The sequence below is a fragment of the Strongylocentrotus purpuratus genome, unplaced genomic scaffold (assembly GCF_000002235.5).
Source record: "Strongylocentrotus purpuratus isolate Spur 01 unplaced genomic scaffold, Spur_5.0 spur5_scaffold_19, whole genome shotgun sequence".
NCBI lineage: Eukaryota > Metazoa > Echinodermata > Echinoidea > Camarodonta > Strongylocentrotidae > Strongylocentrotus > Strongylocentrotus purpuratus.
The window spans coordinates 14,562,873-14,586,087 of record NW_022145604.1 but is presented as its reverse complement, the minus strand read 5'-3'; the positions used below and the strand labels follow the sequence as shown (position 1 = coordinate 14,586,087).

The window sequence follows — 23,215 nt, the reverse complement described above, 5'->3', positions numbered from 1 at the left end:
AATCAAGGCAAAAATAATGATTATGATAATAATACCAAACAAATCAACAACAAAAAACAAAAAAGAAACATATTAAAAAAGAACAAAAACAAACGGCAACAATCAGACCAAAGTTTAATAATTCCCAATCATCTATTGAGTGATGAATCATATCCATTCTGCTCAGGCGCGTACGCAGGGGGGGGGGGGGGGGGGTTAACCCCCCCTTTGGTAATTTTATGTATGTAAACCCCCCCTAAAAAAACCTAAAATTATGCCCACGGCCGACCTAAAAAAGGTGACCTTACCCCCCCCCCCCAACTGAGCAAAATGTCAAATTTCCAAATTTCGAGACCAAAAAAAAAAAAAAGTGTCCTCTTAACCCCCCCCCCCCCCCCGGCTTATTCAGCGGCTGGCTGAGTCGTTGCGAAATTTTCGGACCGATTTATAAATGTTAAAACCCCCCTCCTTGAAAAAATCCTGCGTACGCCCCTGATTCTGCTCCCTGCCCCCTCCACACATCCCACCACACAATTGTTTTTGGTTTTAAAAAAATATCTTCCTTTGTCTTTCGAGTCATTATTAATATAAAAAGATCATAGCTAGGCGCGTGTGCTTGTCAAATCCGAATTTCTGGAGGGGGCGGGCTGAACTCAAACCAGCTCAATTTTCTTGAGGGAATGCATGGCAGCGTCACTATCATAACCTATGAGAAACTGTCCCAATCTGATATAAATTGTAATTTTTAAAAGTATTTCCATGTACTTTTCACCCCTCTCTCATTTGTATTAATTTTTCATTTCATGGCATTTCTCTATAGTAATTTCCATTTCCAGAATTCAATCATTCTTCTTTTCTTTTCAAATTTGCTTGTTAATAGATAAGCTTTAGAAATAATACCTTAAGGATAGATTTTCTAAAACCACGAGTTAAACTAGCTTGTGCCCCCCCCAACCCTTCTAGGCATTCGGACGCTTGTTGACCTGCTTGTGGATAAGAAGCCTGAAATCTTAGACTACGCAGTTCAGAAATCATGCGAGAGATGGCTCAATGTGTACTGAATTATTAAAGATGTGAATCGTAATCTTTTTTTGTCTTTTTAGTCATTTTTCGTCTTAATTTACATTGACTATGCAATATTATTACTTAATGATTAGTATTGATCATTTTTTAAATATTTATATACTAAAGAGATAATATTTATCTATCATCTGCATTCAAATATATTTCATAAAGATTTTTAAAAAGACTACTAATAATATCATATCCCAGCATCCTTTGGGGTATCGTGGCAACTGTAAATATGGCGTTGATTCGCCAGTGATTTTTCTCTATTTTGAAGAAGCAAGGATATAAAACATATTATACTGGCTTGTGATCGATCACCTATTTTTTGAAATTTTATATTCTATTTACCAGGATATTCTCTGTCGTAAGGAGGGAAAATTTAGAACGACTGTAAGAGTGATTTCTAGGTCGGGTAGAATCTGCGTTGGACGGCGAAGCTCTATCAACAACCGCATTACCTGGGCCGACAGCGCCCCGGTAAATCCCTGCACGCTTCCCGTGGTCTGCAGCTGCAGCTGAATCTGGACTGTGCAGTGCAGTGCAGTGGCACACACAAGAACCTTTTGAGAAGGACAAGGCTCTGATTTCGTCGTTCTTATCTGGAGCAGTGTGTTGTGTGAAAAGATTGGAAACTGAATGTTATATAGATTGGTATTTTCACCTGCAATAAGGCAAAGTTAGAAGCCCCTTTTCAATTGCATAAAACGAATTGCACGATTTGAGAATTTCTCCACAAAAAAAAAGAAACATCAAAATTGGGATCGTTGTAATTAAGTGCAAGTGCTGGTTATTTCTGAACATGACAGTTGTGACTTGATCCAGGAACACTACAGTAACACTACACTAAGTAACAGCAAACAATATTGTCAAATTTCTTGAATGAAAAGTTAACATCAACAAATTCAGACATTGAAAAGAAGACGACAAAGATGGCAACGCAACTGCAACCTAAACCACCTGTGCCTGTTGTTGGACATGTGATCACAGATGAAGAGATGGGCTTGAAAAAGGTGAAAATGTACTAGAATAGGCAAATTGAATGGACCAAGAATTTTTTTTTTTTACTCCTTCAAGAATCAAGGCTTCAGTTCTTATAACTCTAGACTACATTGATGACCTTTAATTGGGCTAAATCTAAATTATTCCATTCATATCATTTTAATTGGATCTTGTCAAGAGAGCAGACTTAGACCTAGACCGAAAGCTTCAGTCTCTATAATCGTCGGTTGTTCCACTGAGACTACGTCTGGCTCCACTAGACCTCCGGTTATAGAGACTGAACGACTGCCTATGCCAGCCTGTGTTGAACTTATTCCGCTAGATTTTAGCCGCTAGGCCCCTCCCACAAACTTGCCACGGCCGTATTGTTATGCCCCCAAAATCCCCCAAAATGTCATTTTACCTCGTCCATATCCAATTTTAAATTAGGCCTAGGCTATAATACATCGGTTCCACTTACTAATTTGATGTAAATAATCCGTTTAATGGTCCCTTTTAAGGAAATTATGGGTCAAAATCGACATCCATGTTGAAAATCTTGCAAGCCGTCCGTTAAACTCTCGCTGCCGTCAATCTCATCCCTTCTAGTCTACGCCGAAGGCAAAATGATAATGAAGGAAAAACTGTGCGCCATCTACACGTTCGTAATGGCGTTATCACAGTTTTTTCCTTCATAATCATTTTGCCTTCGGCGTAGACTAGAAGGGATGAGATTGACGGCAACGAGAGTTTAACACGGCTTGCAAGATTTTCAACATGGATGTCGATTTTGACCCATAATTTCCTTAAAAGGGACCATTAAACGGATTATTTCCATCAAATTAGTAAGTGGAACCGATGTATTATAGCCTAGGCCTAATTTAAAATTGGATATGGACGAGGTAAAATGACATTTTGGGGGATTTTGGGGGCATAACAATACGGCCGTGGCAAGTTTGTGGGAGGGGCCTAGCGGCTAAAATCTAGCGGAATAAGTTCAACACAGGCTGGCATAGGCAGTCGTTCTGTCTCTATAACCGGAGGTCTAGTGGAGCCAGACGTAGTCTCAGTGGAACAACCGACGGTATAGAGACTGAAGCTTTCGGTCTAACTTAGACCTAATTCAAATAAAATTTAAAAAGCTTTAAAATTGGTTGTTTATCAAATTAATGCAGACTAGATCTAGACCTCTCATTTAATTTGTCTTTATTTTGTAGAGTCTAAACTCTAATTGTGAAAATCCAAAGTTGTTGTTGTTGTTTTAGTTTTAGGCAATTTAATTTAATAGACTCCTAAACTCTGATTCTAAAGATGTGAACTTTGTAGTGTCTTTTATTTTTAAATATTTATGGTTTTCTCTGCCATTCTCCTAAGTCAATGATTAAATAATATTTAAATTCAAGGTCTAATAACATTTCTCAAAAATATCTGCACTATAATCATATGTTTTTCAAGCAGTACGTGACCTACCTGTACATGTGTACATGGTTTGATGTGAGCACACACACTCACACATGAATTTGTAGATTATGTTACCAAATTTGATTCTTAGCTTATCAAACTCCATTAATTACATGTACAGTATGTTAAAGTCTTTAAAATTGCTTGAAGATGCCCAAATGTAACGATTGTGTAACCCATTTTATGTTCTTTTTCTTGTCTTAACTTTCACTCCAAACTACAGGGAATCAAGATCCAGCAGGTTAACTTTGTTAAAGTCATCAAACTTCTTACAGATCCACATTCGGTAAGTATTCCCTAACTAAAAAAAAAAAGAAGAAGTAGAAGGAGGAATGGGGGTGAAGTCGAGGATGTTCCACAAAATATAATATATGTTACACTTGCCATACATAATGTGCATGTACTTCGTTCTTTTAAACATTGTACCACTCATGTCTGTCTTACACAATATTCCTGGAGCCTCATTATCTGGCCTTAAGACGATTACTATAAGTTCTAGCATTTGAGAAATTCATCTCTTAACAGGTTCTACACCTGGGTAGAGAATGGCAAATCCATTTTTAATGTTCGTGTAGTGTCTTGTTAGGGGATATCAGTGACTTTTGACAGAGCTTGAACTCAACACCTCTGCATCCCCTGTCAGGTGTTAAAACCACTCTGTCAATTTTGTTATAACACTTGCGAGAAGTAATTTTTTGCCTGATAAAAGGTGCCAATATGCTGGGCAAACGGGTGAATTCAATCTCCCCTGGAAAAAAAAATTAAAAAAAAAAAAAAAAAAAAAAAAAAAATCAACAACAAAAAAATCAACAACAAAAAAATTAAATAAAATTTAAAAAAAAAAACAACAACTTTAATAACCTTTGTGTGGAAGAAACCTCCATTATAAATTTGATTAAAAATTTGAACTACTCTACAGATACACATAAACACAGGTAAACAAATCAGGTTGTCTCCAATTTACATGTAGTGTTGTCCAGAATTGTGACTATCATTTATATCCTTTTAATTTTCTTTCAGGTGGCTCTCTATGAAAGACACAACCATGCTCTGCAGAGACTCATCAGACACTACAGTGCTGGATTTGTATCCTTTCTAAAATGCTACTGATGATTTTAAAAGAAAATTCGCTAATGAAAATCATTTACCAATACAGCAATACATTTCATACATACTGTACAATAATTTAGATATACAAGAAGACAAACTATTGGTTGGTAAAAGGGGCCAGATAATAGCACATGTGCTAGTCGAGCCTAACCCCTTAAACAGCTAAACAAAGTATTTTGGTACAAATCAGTGTAGAAAACGTAGCAAAACAAAAAATGAATTTACTATTACAATCGATACTTTAAAAAACAAGAATCAGTACTCAACAATGTCTTACAATATAAATAGCCACTAAATTTTAAAAAAGTAAGTCCTATTAAAAAATCTTGGGGGAATAGTAGGATTGTACACAAGGAGTGGCTCTAGCTATATACCTCTGCAATCTTTAAATTTTTTTAATTGTTAAGCTCAATCTAAACTGCATTATGTTAGTTGTATATGATGAGAAGGGTGCTGTAGACTGACCTCATTATTGCAAGGGGGATGACTTGGGGCATATTCTTTTGATCTTTTATTGACTGAAAATATTTTATAGTACCAGCAGTAGGAAAGAATATTTTCTTTTCTTTTCTCAACTTTTATTGCATTCTTATAGTGTTACAAACCTTAAATGTTAATGATAATGTACATATTCATGATTATGTAAATATATGTGTATACGCATTTCAATGAGTTCGTGAATGGGAGATCCAATAAACCACGTGTTAAACTTGCTTGTTTTTCATTAATATTTCACTGTTTTTAGTAATGTTCTGTTGTGTGAGATGCTAGAGGTTGAATAAGTCAAAGTAGAACCCTCTTGTTGTCATAATGGTTTTATTGAGTACTTTCCTTGACCGAGGATTCCTCGCCCCAGCTCCTCAAAGACTTGGTGCAAGTGTTCAAAATCCTCAATGTGTGTGCTGACAGGAGTCACGAGCAACCCATGTACATCAAGCCCATGATTGAGATGCTGAAGCTTTGTAGCTTGCCTTTCCTGCGGGAAAAGTCATCTGATGAAACCACCTACTCGCAGATTGTCATTGAATCATTCTCTCAATTGGGTAAGTGTAGTACATTCAAACCTGCTTTAACAACCACCTGTATAGAAAGACCACCCGTCTATGAAGATCACACTTTTTGTTCCCCTTGAAAATAGTCTCTCATTGAATGTACTAAAAAGAACCTGTACATGAAGACCACCTGCCTATAAAGACCAATTAATTTTTCTTCCTTGAGTGGTCTTTATAATTACTGGTATACAGGTTTTTACTGTAGAACAAACCTGTATATAAAACCTGCTCGATGGAGACAAGAAAGGGGATTTTAATGAGAAGGATGTCTTTATGTTGCTACAATGAAGGATTCCTTTGATGAACATTATTCAATGGAAATAATGTTTCGCTAGACAGGTGGTTTTTATGCAGGTGTTTGCTAAAGCAGGCTGGAATATTTAATATTTATGTTTCCAACTGAAGGTTTCAATGAAGGTTCCTTTAATAAACATTATTCAATGGAAATAATGTTTTGTTAAACAGGTTGCTTTTTATACAGGTTTTTGATAAAGCAGGTAGGACTATTTAATATTTATGCTTACAACTATCAAGTCCAAAATACTTTTGATTTTCTGTAGAGAAGAGACAGAGAAGTGGAAGAAAACTTTATAATAAGGAATAGAATTGAGGTAGATGTGTTTGTATTGTATTGTTTTTGAGAAAGAAAGGGAGAGAAAGAGAGAGAGAGAGAGAGAGAGAGAGAGATTGATTACATAATGTATATCGTATGTGTTACACAACATTACATTCTCTTTTTACATATATTGCCTTGTCTCTTTGCCAGGCTATTTGATGAGAGTACCCAGCAGAGAAGTGCGCATCCAGCTTGCCAATACACTGGAGGCCATCTACACCAATAACACAAAGGGTCTGCTCGTCCAAGACCACCAGCCTACCACTAGGGCCTATAATGCAGCCATGGTGGAGAGGAGTGACATTGCGGAAACACTAGTGAAGGTATAGATATTGTCTTCTTATATATGTTATCGTAAGAAATCACTCTCTACCTTCTTGATAGAGAACAAACTAAACCTTAAAGGGGAATTCAGTCCACCCTGAACTCAAGTTGGTTTCAATAGAAGCAGAAAAATGAGAGAAACGGGACAGTGAAAGTTTGAGCCAAAACCAAATAAAAATAAGAATGTTAGCAATTTTGAAAGTGCGATCAATATAACACAAATTGGCAACTCTGTGATGTATCTTGCGAGCTCCCCTCTCATTTGCCCTGTACAAAAAAAAATCATAGCTTTCCTATTTTTAATCTGATATATTGCTCAAAATTTTTACTAATTTGTTTCTCTCATTTTCCTGCTTTGAATATCATTGACTTCCCCCTTTAAAATTATTGTTGAATACATTACACGTATCTCAACAAAGAGATTATCAACTGCTTCAAATTGTAGAAAATATTAATTACGTGTACAGTGTATGTCCGAATTTAAGAACTTGTTGCTTATATCAAAGCATTAAATGGATAAACAGAAAAGAAACGAAAATTAACATGGGATTTCAGTTAATGATTACTGCATATAAAAGAAATTCTTCAGTCATTAGGCATCAAACAATGGTAAATCCGTTCGGAATAAAAAGAGATATTATTGTCAATTGTCAGTAATTGTGAAGTTTTACGTAAACCTTCCTTTGCTTCTTCACTTCCAGAGTTTGACCTTGCTTGAGAATGACCTGGAGGTCAAACTGCGGCTGATGATCATCCTGCAGCATTTCTCTTCCTTCTCCCCTATCAACTGTAACTCTATGCTTTCAGCCGATGCAGCAAGTCGCATATGCAGCAGGATGAATGACCCGGACCCCAGCGGCAAGTACGTTGGCTTCTTGAAGCTCCTTTCATGCTCTACTTTTAAAGTAGTCACCCGAAGAATCAAAAGTGTTTTTAAATATGCAAAATTCATATCATTGCGAAGGGGAAGCCTTACTGATCAAATATAACAACTTCCCTCTTCAAAATATATCCGGGGCCTGCAGTAATCATCTCTCAAAAAGGTTAATTTTGAGATCCAGATTTTCTGCCTTCAGTGGTCCTCCGTAGAGCGTCAAGATGACGTCAGATATGGGACACAGCTAGCCACACAATTGCATTTTACACCTTTCCATGATATCTATATGATTTTTCAGCAAATTATTCATGTTTTTCAAGAGAAAATCTTTCCATCCGTATATAATTTGTCCATATTATGAGTTGTCATAAATTTTCTTCGGTGACTACTCAACACATACTGTAGAAGTTGGCTCTTATGGGGAATTTGACACCGTTCCGTTCAGGTGTTTACCCAATAACAGGGGATGTCAATCACCAGGGTAAGCCGTCAGTTTCATGACCAACAGGCTTTATGTAATGCTCCCGTTTTTTTCCCATATGGTAATGTCATTATCGGAAGTTTACATCTCCTGAAGACTCTCCAAGAGACGAGGGGGTATTTCTTGATTGACAAGTTTGCTGTGTAGATAATACTTTGTTTACAGGTGATCTTTTTGGATTTTGCAATTGTAACAATGAGATTTAGAAATAGAATAAATAATAATATTCCGCTTTTATATAGCGCTTAATACAAATGTCTCCAAGCACTTTACAGATATACTATTACCCCGGTCATTGCATTCAATAGTTGTCCGCACACACTGTGCACAACCTCCATTCCCTGGGGAGCACCCAGCCAGGCGTTACTTGACGCTAAAAATCCTACTAGGTACCCATTTAACACTACCTGGATATAAGTGCTGTGTCAGGATTTGAATCCTCGACCTTCACATCTCCAGTCAAGCGCCTCAAACCACTCGGCCATGGCAATCCTACATTGAATACATTGAATACATTGAATCCTATGTGTTTAAAAAAAATTAAAAAAAAGTTATTAATGTGATTTTATTTTTCCAGATCTCTTTTCATCTTGCTCACTACTCTCACATATTTCTTCACTGCTTTCTAGGTTATTGTTCCACTCCATTGAGATCTTGTGGAATCTGATGGAGAATGGAGATAGGGAAGAGATGGCCAGACAGCTTAACTCATTTATCTGTGTAGAGTGAGTACGATTCCTGATCAGTCAACAAAACAAAGTGATCAAAACAAACAAACAAAATCAAACAAAACAAACACATCAAAACATACATACAAATAAAATAAAGAAACAAACATATACTAACAACAGATCAATTTTAGAATGTATGTTTGTTTGACTTTGTATACCGGTAGTTTTTATTTTTGTATCAAAGCTTACAAGTTCTCTTAATTTAAAGGAACTATGTCCCATTTGCAGGTTAAAAAAAAAAGTTGTTAAATTCCAACGCCATTTGAAAGACAATACTTATTCAGAACTTCCCTCAAAACGAAAGAGTTTGAAAATGGCTTTTTTGTGTGGAAAATAACGACCATTAGTTGTTGAATCGACATAAGTGATTGTAATCACCTAAGTGATAGTCTGATTTTCAGAGTTTTTACATGGTGTAACCCTGAAAACTGTACCTTCCATTTAAAAAATTATGCATTAATAAATAAAAAAAATACTATAATTAAGTCGGAATAAAACTGTTTAATTAAAAATTCAGAGTGAAGCTCATGATATGTGTTTCAATCTTCTAATTCTTTATTTATTTAAATGTTTTTTTTTACAGGGCACTGAAAGATGCTTTCACCCAACAGATGACAAACGGCTACAGTCATTATGATAGGCAGTTGAGGTAAGGCATGATTCAATACAACAATACATATAGTAATCCATGATTGTGGGTGGGGGGGGGGGGCAGCAACAAAAATATGAGGGAGCGGTGAGCGATTTAGCTCTTGAAAACAACAACATTGAAATAATTTAATATCACTGTGAGAACTTGTACACACCGAATCCCAAAAGAGCTTTCACACACAGAAAAGTATATTTTCCATTGTTGGGGGGGGGGGGGGGTGAATACTTAAAAAAAAGTCTATGCCATGCAAACATTCAAAACAAAAGAGGGAGGAAGACAGAGAGAGGGAGGGAGACAGAGAGAGGAAGTATTTACATATCCAGCTGCCTTTTATTTAACAAAAATATAAGATGTGAATAGGGGACAAGGGGGGGGGGGGGCATTTTTCTAGTGTAGTTAAGATATAATTCTATGTTCTGGCCATAGAATTACCTCTGTAGTATATGTTGCATATTTTTCTCCATTTGATGGGATTAGTTCTGATTTACTTACTGACTATACTGAGACATTAAATGTTTAGGTCATAAAATCTAAGCTCTGCAATATATCTTATTAATTTTTTCCATTATACAGGAATGACCTTCTCGTGCTAACAACGCTAGCAGTAGCTAACAATCCTGAGGCACCTTTCATTGTAAGTATTCCCTCTTGTAAACTTTTCAAAAAATAATCTTTTGTATTCAAAATCACAGAGAATAATGATAAGTTGCAGTTAATGTACATTAATGGTTCTTTTTAAAGGTAAAGACCAGTATTGGAAACGCCCCAATTTCAAAAAATGAAATGGAAGCTCTCATTACCAATCATGTGAAAGAATATGTTTTGACTAATACATGATGATAAAAAATTTGCCGGGAAACCGCCTACTAATTCATATATTTGGTAAATTTGTTTCTCTCATGGTCTGTGAGAGTATAGGGTAGTCCCATATACATCTTTCTGTGTATAGTGCTTGTAACTTTACGAAGAATGGGCCAAATTTCTTATCATTTTGATGATTCCAGAACCTTGCAGATGCTAGATGCTAGATGATCAACCTTTTCTGATCGATTTCACAACGTTTCTTTCACAATGCAATCGCATGACCAGAACTCAACTTTACCTTTAAATAAAACATGTTAACAAAGGAAAGATAATCTACTGCAATAGTAATTTTATGAAGGAATTGTCACAACTTATATGAATCTAGACATTACGTAGTATAGAAATTATTGAAAAGCTTTCTAATTGGTACTGTATGAAATTTGCTAAATGTAAATTTACAACCAGCATTATTATAATCTTCATTTTCAATTGGCTTTCAATGTCATGAAGGATAGCAGAACTGGTTTATATTTGCTGATCTTCACAAAATTCATCTCCTTCCTCTTATTATTTTGTCACATCAAGATCATTGACACTTTGTCCCTTTCTCATTGGTACTGTATAGATTTTGCAAAATGTAAATTTACAACCATCATCATCATCTCTATTTTCAATCGGCTTCTGAAAATACCATAGTTATGTCATGACGGAAAGCAGAGCTGTTTTCATATTTGCTAATTTTTACAAAATTGATCTCCTGTCTCTCCACCCCCCCCCACCCTCATCCTCTAGGAAACCGGTTACGCAAAAGTCCTGATCCTCTTTGCCACATTCCAAGAAGTTAGAAGTCACAATGCCCTGGTCAAATACCTGAAATTAGGAACGGTATGTACATTCTCAGGATTAAATACAAATATTGGATGCTCCGAAATTCAATAAAACAAAATGTGGGCCATTTCTAGTCGGCAGTTTTGAAACATACATGTTAGTGATCTTTTAGGAAGACATGACTCATTGTGTTTTTCTATATGGTCATTTACCTCCAGCTGTTGTCTAATTAAAATACATTTTTTCTTTTTAACGAAAAAAAAAGATTCAAATTGAAAGTATTTATCTTAGAACTAATTTTGCAGAGAATAATGAAAATTAGAATGTATAATAACTTGGAAATTTCTCTCATTAATCTTTTCAATACTGCTGTTGCAAACTGAGACCTAAAGAAATGTATCAAATAAGAATACCATCTTGTATAGATTTGGTTTAAGTCTTCTTTATTACAGCTTTTTGTAATTTTGTTTTTCTTTTTCTTTCTATTCTGTAATTGCTTGATGCAGAGCCCTGAAGACTTTGAGCTGAAGAAGATGCTGATCAATGTATTGGTTGTCCTCAGCAAAGAACCTGCGGTCATTCCGGTAAGTAGGCAAGATGGAACCATATTCCTCCTGTCCCCTTCCTATATCCTGGGGCCCCAAAGTGTAAAGAGTAGCACTTTGAATAAGAGATAAAATGATTGTAATGTTGTGATTGAATTAATAGGAGGGAGATAAATGCAACTCTTCCTAGGCAGAGCCCATGTAACCAGATTGTGGAAAAAATCATAATCTAATAAATCAAGTGGAAAAAAATTATGAAATAGGTGAGGACGCATTTTTGTGATATGTGAATTTATATACCAGGTAGTACTCAAACACAATGGCCCAAATTCACAAAGGAGGTTTACATTTAACCCATGATTTAAACCTTCATTTACATAACCCATGGTTTAAAGTTATCGCAAAATAAGCGCAACACAGTCAAGGGGTCCGATATTAGACGCGTGCCAGGCAAGGTATGCTTATTTTGCGCTAATTTTAAACCATGGGTTATGTAAATGAAGGGTTAAACCATGGGTTAAATGTAAACCTCCTTTGTGAATTCGGGCTAATTGGTTTCACAGTGCTTTACATGATATGAAGGTAGGGAAATCAGGTGGAAAAAAGTGTTTACTGTTAACTGATTTTACTTGACATTTATTTGATAACAAACAATTTGCAAGGAAAATAATTCTAGAGGCCTCATAAAATTGCTCTGTTAATTTTTTAAACTTCTGTTTTTCTTTGAATCAGCTCCTTAGCGAGGGTCATGTGATCCTAGCTCTACTGTCGTTCATCAAGAACAATGAGAACTCCAGCCAGCCGCAGGAGTGGAGCCCCGCCCAGTTTGAAGAGACCCAGCTCCATGCCATGTCTGCCCTGTGCACGCTAGCGCCGCTCTGTATCCAGGACTACATGACATGTCAAGGAAACACAAGGTTACTTCTGCTGCTGGAATGGTGTGTTGGAAAAGGTAAGGTTTTTATGATACACCTTGTATATTTTTCATGTATTACAGTAGATTACTGTAGAGTATGTACGTATTGTCTGCCTTATGCACCATAACACCACTATGCATTTAGGACTACACAGCATGTCAAGACACCACAAGATTTCTTTCTATATAAAGTGATGTTTTCTTTTGATACTCCTGCATGCAAGTGCCTCATTTTCTGCTGCTATGAATCATAAAGAAGTACATTATATAAAATATGGGTAGATATTTGTATTCATCATTTGAGTTTAGCTTCTTATCTTCAACTTTTACTTTCAACATTTTTTCTCTTGCATCTTTTAGATGACTTTGCTGGTCATGGGAACGCATTCCACGGTAAAGGAGGACGGGGTAACAAGCGGGCTCAGATGAGGTACTGCCTTCATCTCATGAGGAGCGTGGTTTCTCTCAACGACGGCGAGGTCAACCAGGACCTCGTCGACCAGGGAGCCATCAACCAATTGCTAGGTGAGATGGGCAACAGTATGTTGTTGTTTTTATTATTATTATTGCCATTATTATTGTCATTATTGTCATGATCATAATTGTAATCATCATCACTATCATCGCATCACCATTATCATTACCACCAATTGTCATGTCTAGATGGAATCTTCTGATTGTGTTTGATGTTTTGAGTGCTATTGTGGTGGTACTTGGGACAAAATTGAAAGGACACCAGTTCATCAACTTGGTTTTTAACTAAGACCTTCTAGCTATGCGACTGCTTCTTTACCAATGGGCTATCTTGCCTTTTTTTTAGCTAACCCCTACAATTCCTTTTTGATGATTCAACATGATTTCTCTCCTTTTTTTTGTTTGTCTAGATATCCTGTTGAGCGCTACAAGGTCCAGCATAGAAGACGATGCTATTGATGTTGAGATGCAGTGTGACATGCTCTTCATTCTCTCAGTATTATGTGAATCAAATATACATAGAAAGGTAAGTCTATTCTGAGCTATCCCTTTCAGTCACGTCGTTGCATACCCCGCAGAAGTTTACTTATCAAATGATCAAATTTGATATTTTTTTCCTAAATGATAATGATAATGGCAAATACTTTGCAGAATTGTGTCTGCACTTCACATATTTTTATGCCTCCGCCACCGAAGGTGGTGCCGGAGGCATCATGTTTTCGGGTTGTCCGTCCGTACGTCCGTACGTCCGTACGTCCGTCCGTACGTCCGTACGTCCGTCTGTACGTCCGTACGTCCGTCCCGTTTGACCGTTATCACAATATCTCAAGAACCATTTAAGATTTAAACTTAAGACTCGGGAATAGTATTTATCACCATAGGAAGACGATCTGATTAGATTTTGGAGTACGTAGGTCAAAGGTCACAGGTCACAGAGGTCAACTTATGAAATTCCTTGTATTGAGTTTGTTAGCGCGATATCTCAAGAACCATTTGAGATTTAAACTTCAAACTTAAGGATAGTATGTATCACCATAGGAAAACGATCTGATTAGATTTTGGAGCACGTATGTCAAAGGTCAAGGGTCACAGAGGTCAAATTATGAAATTCCATACATTGAGATTGTTATCATGATATCTCAAGAACCACTGGAGATTTAAACTTCAAACTTAGTGATAGTGTGTATCACTATAGGAAAACAATCTGATTACATTTTTGAGCACGTAGGTCAAAGGTCAAGGGTCATAGAGGTCAACTTATGAAATTCCATACATTGAGATCGTTATCGCGATATCTCAAGAACCACTGGAGAATTTTCACTTCAAACTTAATGATAGTATGTATCACCATAGGAAGACGATCTGATTAGATTTTGGAGCACGTAGGTCAAAGGTCAAGGGTCACAGAGGTCAACTTATGAAATTCCATACATTGAGATTGTTATCATAATATCTCAAGAACCACTGGAGATTTAAACTTCAAACTTAATGATAGTGTGTATCACCATAGGAAGACAATCTGATTAGATTTTGGAGCATGTAGGTCATAGGTCAAGGGTCACAGAGGTCAACTTATGAACTTCCATACATTGAGATCGTTATCGCGATATCTCAAGAACCACTGGAGAATTTTCACTTCAAACTTAATGATAGTATGTATCACCATATCTAATATCTCAAGAACCACTGGAGATTTAAACTTCAAACTTAATGATAGTGTGTATCACCATAGGAAGACAATCTGATTAGATTTTGGAGCACGTAGGTCAAAGGTCAAGGGTCACAGAGGTCAACTTATGAAATTCCATACATTGAGATTGTTATCATGATATCTCAAGAACCACTGGAGATTTAAACTCCAAACTTGTTTAAATTGCTCTATGGCGGAGGCATCATTTTCGACTGCGCGCAGTCAAAATTCCATCTAGTTTTCTTTTGTTTTGCACTTAGATGATAATGAAATGAAATAGAGGAGATAAAGCCTACACTTGTAACAATTCAGAATTTTTTTTGTTTTTCGAGGTGACAGAATTTTGTAAACATATACATACATTAGAGAGAAGATTAGCTGAATGACATTAGAAGCAAAACACTCCAGGAAGTGTGCAATTGTGTAATAAAAGATTCATTCATCTTCACAGAATTCATACCTATGTGTACAATCAAAGACAACAGTGCAATACGTAGCTGCCAACCATACCTATTTTGGAGGAATAATGTCTATATTTTGGCCTACAAACTATACCTCTAGATTCCTCTCTTCCTCAAAAACTTCTGTTAAAAAAGTATACACAATAGAGACTGTATTTGTAAATTTGTATTGGGAGATTTTTAATTTTTCCTACAAGAGATTGGCAGGTATGCTGAAATATATATTTCTTGAAATTTCTTGCCTCATCACTAAAATCTTCTCTGTCCTCTATAGGAGCTTTATGGTGAGAAGGGTGTGGAGGTGGTGCTACGATACCTCAGGACGGACGCCAAGAAGCTGAACCGAGGCTTGGGACATCATCGTCTCATGCTAGCAGCTGTAGATAACATCTGGTGCTGTGTGATCGGGGCCTACATCAACGAGGACCAGTTCCTAGAAGGCCAGGGGGTCTTCCTTCTCATCGATCTATTAGAGGTACTTTTCAAAATGATTTTGGCCCTTTTGGGAAAATTGCCCACATTTTTTATAGTTTTAGCTCAAATCACTTCTGATTCAGAACCCCCTCCCCCTCCCCCCAAAAAACAATGCAAAAGAGCATGAGCAAAAAGATCACACACTTTTTGCACACTATGTGGCATTTGACTCTCTGAATGTATGAATCTGCATCAAAATCCATAAATTGGCAGCATCGTGAAAAGTTCAAGGTCACTATTTTTCCATACAAAATTGGCAATTTGTTGTTGTTGTTTTCAGTCCATGTGTGTTCAGTTCAGATCCACAGCTTAAACCAATTAGCTGTAAAGGAAAATGCATGTGTTGCCAATCTGAAGAATAAAAGCCAATATGTTCAGGCCCAACAAATTTCTACCCTGAATTAAGTATAAAAGGAGCCTAATTTAAGCCTACTGCCCCCATATGACATTGTAACCTGCTTCAAGAAACTGCCCTGTGAAAAATTGAATTTATATTGTAAACACCTTCAAGAATTTTTGTAGATATAGTAATAATCAATTTCATTGATTATTTATCCCTTTCCTCTCCCAACAGTCCTCGACTCGTAACACCCACAACCTGTCGCTGGGCTGCCTGACGGACCTGTGTGAGAACCCCAAGACCGTCCCCCACCTCATGGCCTGGAAGGGCAAGAAGGAGCGCACCATCGCCAGCCTCCTGGTGGACATCTGGAGGCAGGAGGAGACCCACATGGGCGTCAAGAGGGACGAGAACGGAGTCCTCATAGGTGAGATGAGTTTAGGATTCTCCTCCTCCTCCTCCTCCTCCTCCTCCTCCTCCTCCTCCTCCTCCTCCTCCTCCTCCTCCTCCTTCTCCTCCTCCTCCTCCTCCTCTTCTTCCTCTTCGTCTTCTTCCTCTTCTTCTTCTTCTTTATGGGCCATATGTCCTGAGACGTTGGTGACCATGGAATGCCACAACTCTCTGTCCCATGTTCTATGAAGTAATTTATTCTCCCCGAGATCAATTCCACTTTCAGAAATCCCACTCCTTGAGCTATTCATCCACAGATCCTCCTTCTACCCCTACCTTCCCTTCCATTCTTCCAGTCAGTGAAAGATTTTCCAAACCATTCTTTCTAATAGTTTAGGATTACCGGTAGTCAAAAGAGATGATTTTGAAAAGATGATGTTTGAACATTTTCAAATGAGAATTAAAGTTCCAGTTAACATTTAAAAGATGAGGACATGTTTAGGAGTTCAAAATGACTCCATCTGCAGCCTGAATTAAAATAGAATTCACCTGTCTTTCTCTTATACTATCCCTTTGCTCTCTCTCTCTCTCTCTCTCTCTCTCTCTCTCTCTCTCTCTCTGTCTCTGTGTTTGCCTTTCTTTATTTCTCTTTCTCTTTCTCTTTTTCTTTCTCTCTCTCTCTCTCTCTATCTCTCCGCTCTCTCTCTCTCTCTTTTTCTATTTTCATATTTGAATTAAGATTATGCAAGAATAGCTGTAAATTAAAAAGGAAAGTAATGAATATTGCACCTCAATTTCAAGGACAATGTAAAATATCTTACCATGGAACCTTCTTTATTAACCACATGTATAGAAAGACCAATTGTTTGTTTTCCCCCTGGAACAGTGTTTCTCATTGCAACCTGTATCATAGGGGACCAGTACATAAAGACTAATTTCCGATAAAGGACACATTAAAAAAAAAACTCTCTTGAGCAGTCTCTTTGTTGAATTGCTTTGACTGTAATTTATTACATCTTTGTTCCTTAATTAATATGCAATTCCTGAGCAGTACGTGTCTTGGAATATATGACTTAATTACCGGTATATAATTTTCATCCATCTTTATTTCATCCAGATCCAGCGGTACCCCTAATGGGCAGTTTTCAGGAAGAGGCTGGTATCAAGCCCTTACCTGCTAATCAGCCCAGTCATGCTATTACTGACATCTCAGAGAATATGAGAGCTAAGATCTATGCACTCTTCTGTAAAATTGGTAAGTATAGACCTCAGTCAAGTTCCTTTGTTAAAATTGATTTTTAGTCCTGAGATTAAAACCAATGTTAAGTTACACTTCTTGTGTCAGATGGGCTATTAATATCTAAATTACTGTGGAAGCTGATTTGGGTCATTATATGAAATACAAATATTGACTGCTTTCAGGGGCATAGTAGGCTATAGAGATATCGACTGCTACGAGAGGACTGGCTGTTTTTATACGCTCAAGGGAAATTTGCCTCCACTGCTATCACCCCAAGGCGCGCCTGGGTGGGTGGCGCGCCAAACATGGAATATTACCATTAATCAAGTGGATACGTTGCCAGACTGTGGATCACATGGTCCGTGGTTCAAGTCCCGCTGAGGCACTAATTTCCTTTGGCAGGATATTAATCTACATTTGCCATACTGAACCCATGTCAGATAAATGGGTACCTGGCAGGAATTAATTCCTTGAAATGTTAGAGCACCATAATGGCAGCCATGCTAAAGCCAGGGTAATAATTGTATCAAGTTTAACATACCTGGGCCCCGTCTTACAAAGACTTACGATTGATCCAAATCAATCTCAAGTTTGCAGTCTCCTATCTCTTATGTACATAGTTGCAATTGATATCAATAGCAAATAAGTTCGATTGATATCAACTCTTTGTAAGACGGGACCCAGACACTAGACAAGAACCCACTATTATCATTACTATTATATGCATCCTAACACAGGTTCTGAAGACCCCAAGGGACTGTCTACGGAGGAGCAGGTAACCCTGGTCATCATCAGGAGGTTTCTGGACTTCAAAGAGGGCGAGATCTGGGTGGAGATCACCTCAGAGCTCGAGCAGGAGAACCTACGACCTGTCACTCCTGATCAGGTGAGGCTCTGTTCCCTATATCAGCAAAGAACCATGCTTTTATAGACATTAATCTTAGATATCATGTGACCCTTTGTCAGTTATAGATTTAAGTATATTAAAGATGATAGGTATCTTTGCCTCTGATTCTAATCAAAATCCTGGATCTAGCTCATGCTGCGATCATAAACATTTAGGTCAGAAATTAATCCCATGACTTTTACAAGCCAATCGCATGTTCAATTATCAAGATATTTATGATTGGAACCATTTTCCCAACGGTTTTGAACAGTTTAACACTGCAATCTATCGGGAAAAATGAGTGTGGTAAAACCAGTCACTCAAAGATTTCTACTTTTTGAAGCACATCATGATCATTTTGAAGCGCAAATATTTAAGGCTTCAATATCACACCATATCACAGACACTGATAACACGTAGGGCCATGCATCTCAGATTTAAGATAGAAAATTAATATTAATCATCAATATTAAAATTATGTATGTCACAGGGTTGGAGATGTAGTAAGTATCCAAATATGTACGATCTTGCTGAGGAAACAGGTCATGTTTTTATAAACAAATAATGAAAAGTTATGTTAAAAAATCATAGAATTCACTTTTCTAGACTCTTCAGGCACCGTATTTTACCATTGAAATAAATATATTCCAGTGCAGTAATGAAGAAGTGAATATCTTTTAATGGAAATATACCAATTTTTTCAAATTTGTAGGAATTGCTTGAGATGCTCAGTAAATCAAACCAGGAGATGGCTGAGACGATCACAGAAGAACAGAATGAGCTTCTGGAATCACAAAGACAACAAGCCTTATTGGAAGAACAGGAGCTTTATTCAGAGGTAAGTCAGCTAGATTCTCGTGCAAACTACTACCATTTTGTGTATTGGTAATGAATCTTCTTACATGTATTTAGATTGCTACAAAGAACCAAAGATACATTTACATGAAAAGGAATAACAGAAATCCCCTTTGACTTTATTCTTGCTGGAGTATGCTTTCTCTTTACATTTTACAGATTATCTTAAAGCCCCACTGCCCTACTTATAGCTACTTGCACCCTCTATATAGCAAACAATGCCTAAGTGATACTCGTTGGTCCCCCATGATGCCCTTTTTCTTATGTTAATTGAGAGCTGATTTTTTAACTTAATAAAGGATTCAACAATTAACTTACAAGAGTGAGAATCATTTGCTTTGATATGTATTTTCTTCTTCAGATTAAAGAGAATCACAAACAGCGGGAGAAATCCATCAAGAAATGGGATGACTTTGTGGCTAGAACGTCCAACTATGCCATCCTCAAGGTAATATACAGCTACTTTTCATTGAAACATGTTAGAAATAACAAGTTACAATAAACAAATAATACACAGCAGTATAAGACCATTAGTAAGAATTACCCACACAAGGTACCTTTGGAACAGTCCAAGGTGATAGCCTAGGGTGTTTGGACTGTTTTTAAGGTACCGAGTGTGGGTAATTTTACTAATGCATGAACAAATTTATGTGTATTATTTGTTTTATAACATGATTTTACTAATGACCGGTTATTAGCCAATTTGGTAATGACCGGCCATTATAAGAATTACTTGTTAGGCAAAATAATGCCTGGTCATGTGTACGCTCTCGACCAATCATTTGATTAGGATCCACGTCATCATCTTATAATAAGTGCTATACGATTCTGGAATCATTTATGGGCTGATTAAGAATGGAGATAGTCATGAATTATAAATCAGGGCCTAGGTTTATTTGAGGTAATAGAAAGTTGAAATTGGCAGTGGAATTTGTAGTCACTACTTTCTGAGATATTAACATTGAAGTATTAAATTACTGTCTCTCAAACCAGAAACTTGCCTCTATTTAAGACAATTTTGCTGAAGAAAAAAATAGTGGTATGAATCATTCAATTTGTGGGGTGGGGTGGGGTGGAATAGAAGGGAGGGAAGAATTTCTTGGACAAAGATAATTTGAAAGGTTATAAATATTGAGATATAAAAACTGAAAACATCTCCATTTCTCCACAACTACAGTTTAAGTTTTGTGATTTTTTTTCCAAAAAGTATATGAGAAATGGAGTTTTCTTGATTTATGTTTTCTTGAGAATGTGATAATTCAGCCAGTCCACCTTTCATTCTTGAGTTACAAGGGGTTTGAATAATTTAGTTGTAATGTGTAAGTAACGCCCATAGTAACGTATGTAATGAAAAAAATCACTGTTGTATTCAATGGGTTAATTAACCGTGATGTCTTCTGTTCTATTTTACAGAATTCGAAGGGTAGACAAGACGTTGCCATTGACGATTCTAGAGCCAAGCAGATTGACAACGAGTAAGTTGTATTATATCTCTATGTCATTGTAATTGCTGATGTAATATTGTATTGTATTTCACTTGGTTCATCCGTTGTCTACAACATCGTTAAAATATCCAATCTGGGGGGTGTTTCACAAAGATCCGAAGTAGAACTTAACACTAAGTTGGACTTAAATATTATGGAGAGCCATTTGTAGACTTAAAATGAAATATATTCAAAAGCAGAAATTGAAGTATTTTAGAATTTTTATAAATTCCACATCAAGAACATGACATCTCCTAGATACTAGAAAATATGAATGATTTGAATCAACATTTTGTGCCTTTCAAAATAACTTTTACAAAGTATTTTCAAAGATGCTAACGGCTTTCCATAATTTTTAAGTCCAACTTAGAGATAAGTTTGACTTAGGATCTTTGTGAAACACCTCCCAGGAATTATAGTGCATCGTTATCTCATTGAGAAGACGTGATTGATAGCTCAGTGGTAGAGCAGTGGTCTCGTAACCGTGATGTCCCAGGTTCGAAACCAAGTCGATGCACCCGAGCTCTTTGGTAAGGCATTATTAATCCCCATTACCAAGTCCCTTGGAGAGGACTTAAAGCCATTGGTCTCCTGGTTGCTTACTTACAAGCATACACATGCTCTGATAGCAGTCGGGTAAAACTAACCGACAAAACCAAGGTTCAAAGATTTTCTTGCTGCAGACAGCAGTACATAGGTTACAGAGATATGATTTGATTCTATCAGTGAATTGTTAATTAGTGTTTTATCTATCACATGCTTCAAAGCTATTTAAATGTATTTGCTTTTCTTTTTGTACCTACAGGCACTCTTTCCATGATATTGATCTTCCTTCACTCCAGACAACGGTAAGTATTTGGATAAGCAGTTGCTAGTACATATTTATTTTTAGTAGTAGTATAATAGTATTAGAAATGGAATCTGCAGTGCTTGTGGTAGTTTGAGTAGTTCACTAAAAATTTACATGTATTAATTACCTGCATTATATCACTGTTAAGCATAGTAGCCATTTATGTAGACAATCTTGTATAGGTATTGTGCAAAGATATTAATTTTGCCACGACCTGTGGAATTTGAAAAATGCAATAGCTTACACACACAGAAAAAATAGAGTAAAGTCTCTGTTTGTTCTTCCTTTAAAAATCATAGCAAGCCTAGGAAATACTCCAAAATTATGAGTTCAGTAATAGGTAATGAGACCACTTCCGAAAAGTTGACACTTAAACACGTGTTCATTTTTATTATTATAATTATTGTTATCATTATTGACAAAGATTTAACAAAATGCAACCCCCCCCCCCCTTCCACAAAGCATACTGTGTATCGGGACCTCACAACTGTAAGTAATATAGATAGATCTGGGGGGTGTTTCATAAAGAGTTCGTAAAGTTACGCATGACTTTACGAACGACTTGTATATGAAGTGCCAGATAGGATGCCCAAAAATTTCCTGATATTTCCAATAACCTCAATTAAATTATGGCAAAAAATATACTTTGCATTAAAAATGGTTGTTATAATAAGAATGTTAATCTACATCTGCACAGTTCAACTTAATAAATAATAATCAATTATGATTGAGCATCCCATTTGGCTTTTCATATACAAGTCGTTCGTAAAGTCATGCGTAACTTTACAAACAGCTTTATGAAACACCCCCCTGTATTATGTTCTTCTCTCACTCCTCACAATCTATCAATCAATTCACGATTTATCATTCTTCCTTCCTCTCTCAGACTTTCCAGGGTCGGACGATCATGGTGGACAGCACCCCTCGTGACATCCTGGACGGATCTACTCTCATCACCAGCCATACGGACGCAGAGAACAACCTCACACTCAGCAAACATGCCTCCATCGCCGTCTCATGAGCTCTCTCTCTTTCTCTTTAAATGACCGCCGCAAACCCACGGAAAAGGCAGAGAACAACTTAACACTCAACAAACATGCCTCCACTTTTAAATGACCGCCGCAAAGCCACAGAAAAGGGGGATTACCGTTAACGACCGGCTTTCTATGTAGTTTCACAAGCTCCCTTTTTTATGCCATCACAAACCCCCCCAAAAAAGGGAATCACCGTTAACAATTGGAGAGCACAACTTAACACTCAACAAGCAAGTCTCCATTGCCATCTCATGAGCTCTCTCTCTCTCTCTCTCTCTCTTTAAATGACAGCCGCAAACCCATGGAAAAGGGGGATTACCGTTAACAACGATTTGGTTTCTGTTTAGTTTCACAAGCTCCTTTTTTTAATGGCCATCACAGAGCTCCGGAAAAAGGGGATTACCGTTAACGATGGCTTTCTATTATATTCTCGTGAGCTCCTTCTTTAGGCTGCCCCAAACATACAAAAATGTACACAACAAAGTCCAATACATTTTGCAACTTTCGTTTTATTTTGTCCATGAGCAAAATCAAATCTTGCATGAAAAATAAAAGTTTTTTTCCTTCCTCACATCTTGTTCTGGAATTTCACATACACAAGGAATATGTAAGGCA

At 36.9% G+C, this 23,215-nt stretch overlaps 1 protein-coding gene across 1 annotated transcript; it reads left to right on the top strand.

The window, feature by feature from the left end:
- The first annotated feature begins 1,264 nt into the window (after positions 1–1,264).
- LOC115918781 (cilia- and flagella-associated protein 69-like) lies at positions 1,265–22,705 on the top strand. The gene is made up of 23 exons (XM_030990376.1): positions 1,265–2,057; positions 3,710–3,772; positions 4,507–4,572; positions 5,453–5,639; positions 6,415–6,587; positions 7,290–7,450; positions 8,576–8,671; positions 9,261–9,326; positions 9,903–9,963; positions 10,926–11,018; positions 11,468–11,545; positions 12,239–12,458; positions 12,783–12,947; positions 13,307–13,422; positions 15,322–15,522; positions 16,096–16,288; positions 17,369–17,506; positions 18,229–18,377; positions 19,090–19,215; positions 19,594–19,680; positions 20,646–20,707; positions 21,522–21,564; positions 22,453–22,705. The coding sequence occupies exons 1-23, from the start codon at positions 1,977–1,979 to the stop codon at positions 22,585–22,587; spliced, it is 2,760 nt and encodes a 919-aa protein (XP_030846236.1). The 5' UTR covers positions 1,265–1,976; the 3' UTR covers positions 22,588–22,705.
- The last annotated feature ends 510 nt before the right edge of the window (positions 22,706–23,215 follow it).

Coding starts and splice junctions, on each gene's coding strand:
- LOC115918781 (XM_030990376.1), top strand. CDS start 1,977: ATGGCAACGCAACTGCAACCTAAACCACCTGTGCCTGTTGTTGGACAT. Junction 9,964..10,925: donor ATCCTGAGGCACCTTTCATT/GTAAGTATTCCC, acceptor CTCATCCTCTAG/GAAACCGGTTACGCAAAAGT. Junction 11,019..11,467: donor AATACCTGAAATTAGGAACG/GTATGTACATTC, acceptor TGCTTGATGCAG/AGCCCTGAAGACTTTGAGCT.